Source organism: Leptopilina boulardi, unplaced genomic scaffold (assembly GCF_019393585.1).
Source record: "Leptopilina boulardi isolate dan_hultmark-lab unplaced genomic scaffold, ZJU_Lbou_2.1 LbouV2_292, whole genome shotgun sequence".
Classification (NCBI taxonomy): Eukaryota; Metazoa; Arthropoda; class Insecta; order Hymenoptera; family Figitidae; genus Leptopilina; species Leptopilina boulardi.
The window spans coordinates 1,575,083-1,577,399 of NW_026137854.1; the positions used below are offsets into that span (position 1 = coordinate 1,575,083).

The 2,317-nt window shown below is 28.1% G+C and overlaps 1 protein-coding gene across 1 annotated transcript; it reads left to right on the forward strand.

The window, feature by feature from the left end:
• Nucleotides 1-202: 202 nt before the first annotated feature.
• On the forward strand, nucleotides 203-1,426 carry LOC127282282 (uncharacterized). Its single transcript, XM_051306455.1, has one exon. It carries the CDS (start codon nucleotides 203-205, stop codon nucleotides 1,424-1,426), a length of 1,224 nt encoding a protein of 407 aa, XP_051162412.1.
• Nucleotides 1,427-2,317: the final 891 nt, after the last annotated feature.

Below are 2,317 nucleotides of genomic sequence, written 5' to 3' on the forward strand. Positions count from 1 at the left end.
TGTCAAAAAAGAATCAGTTACAAATCTACAATCAAGGTGTTAACACCAGAAAACATTCAACTATTGAAGAGTCTAGGATTGAAAGTGATCAAACAACAGAAGAAAAGAAGAAATCGAAAAAAATAAAAAGAAACAAATTTATCTGCAATTGTTTCATTGTTTTTCTCTTTAAAAAACTTAATTTTTGTAAAACAAAATAAAAATGGATGACGAAGTGTTGAGTATTGGAAAACCAATTGTTTTTGATGAATCTATTGCTCACTATGAGATACATGCACATTTACCGTACGCTTCATCAACATTCAATAACAGCGATGAAATTCGAATTGCCGTACAAAATCAGGACCACTGTCTTTTACCAGGTAAAAGTTCTCTACACATTCAGGGAAAATTGGTAAAAGAAAATAGTACGGCAGTGACCAGTACGAGATTTATTATTAATGCAATTTGTCATTTATTTGAAGAAGCACGATATGAATTGAATGCCATTGAAATTGATAAAAGCAAAAATGTCGGACTCACGAGTCTAATGAAAAATTACGTGTCAATTTATAGTAATCAGAGTAAATTTTTGGAAAATGCCGGTTGGTTTCCAACATGCAATGCAAACATCTCTCTAATTGATGAAAATGGTAATTTTGATGTTGCAATACCTTTAAGCACTATTTTTGGTTTCGCCGAGGATTATCAAAAAATTATTGTAAACGCTAGACACGAATTAATTTTAACACGAGCAAGAAGTGACGTCAACGCAATTATACAAACAGCTCCAGAAGATGTAAAAATTTCCATCGATAAAATCGAATGCTTACTACCCAATGTCCGCTTATCAGATGCAAGAAAATTCAAACTACTCAAATACATTGAAAAAGATCCTCTCATTCCTATAAGTTTTCGAACATGGGAATTATACGAGTATCCTTTAATACCAACAACAGCAAATCACGTGTGGACTGTTAAAACATCAACGCAATTGGAGAAACCACGTTTTGTTATTTTAGGTTTCCAAACAAATCGAAAAAATGTATTAACGCGAAATGCAAGTCACTTTGATCATTGTAAAATTACAAACGTTAAGCTATTTTTAAACAATCAATGCTATCCATATGGTAATCTTAATGTTGACATGGATAAGAAACACTATGCTGTACTCTATGAAATGTATATCAATTTTCAAGCTAGTTACTATTATGATAGAGAATCACAACCATATTTGACAAAAGCAGAATTTTTAAATTATGCTCCACTAATAGTAATTAATTGCTCAAAGCAAAATGAATCTTTAAAATATGGTCCTGTTGACATTCGACTTGAATTTGAAGCTAAAGAAAATTTTCCCGCTCAAACTGCAGCCTATTGTCTCATTTTACACGACAGAGTAGTGGAATATAAACCTATAAGTGGGGGAGTAAAAAAAATTATATAAATTGACAAAATTTTTTGTTTTATTAGTCATTTGTCAACAGAATGGAGTACGTTGTAGATGTTCAGGGCTTTAAAATGCCTGAAAATAAATTTATTGTAAAAGAACTCGCTATTTTACCGTTAAATGGAAAAAAAAGAAAAAAAGTACAACGACCGTATAATTTTTTATTTCAACCACCATGTGAATGGATAGAAATTAATTCACAATATAAAAAATTAAATTCTTGGTTAGAGGACAATTTACATTGTTTAAGATGATCATCTGGTGACATTTCATATACATTATTAGTCGTTATATTAGAAAACATATTTAAAAAAGCGACGAAAATCTATGTGAAAGGCTTGGAAAAGAAAAATTGGCTTAAGAATTTTATTAAATCATCAATTACTGTGGTTGACATGTTCGATTTAAAGTGTTCATCAATACAAGAACTACTGTATAATTATTCTTGTAATAAGAAACCGTGTCACAATCATCAACATCAAGAAACAGCAATAAAATTAGAATTTGTAAAGTGCGCTTTGCGAAATGTACATGTGTTAAAAAAATGGCTATTAACTGAATATATTATTAAATATCAATAATTTAATATTTTTGTAAAATTAAAAAAAAATTATATATAAGAAGCTTCTTTCTAATTAAATATTTTAAAAAATGAATTCTATTATTTGCGTATATAACCTGAAAACCTTCATTAAAGTACATATTATATAACATTAACTTTATGATGTAGTTGTTTTTTTACTACAAAAAATCTATATTTTCTATTATTATTTTTAAGAAATTTTTCTTATGTCTATATATTTATAAATATTAATTTTAAAATTTTAAGAAAGTAAATTAATTTATCTAAAAAGCAAAAAAAATAATCATATCGCCTTTATATGTGTT

Excerpts from the sequence above, each read along its gene's own strand:
- LOC127282282 (XM_051306455.1), top strand. The coding sequence starts at position 203 with ATGGATGACGAAGTGTTGAGTATTGGAAAACCAATTGTTTTTGATGAA.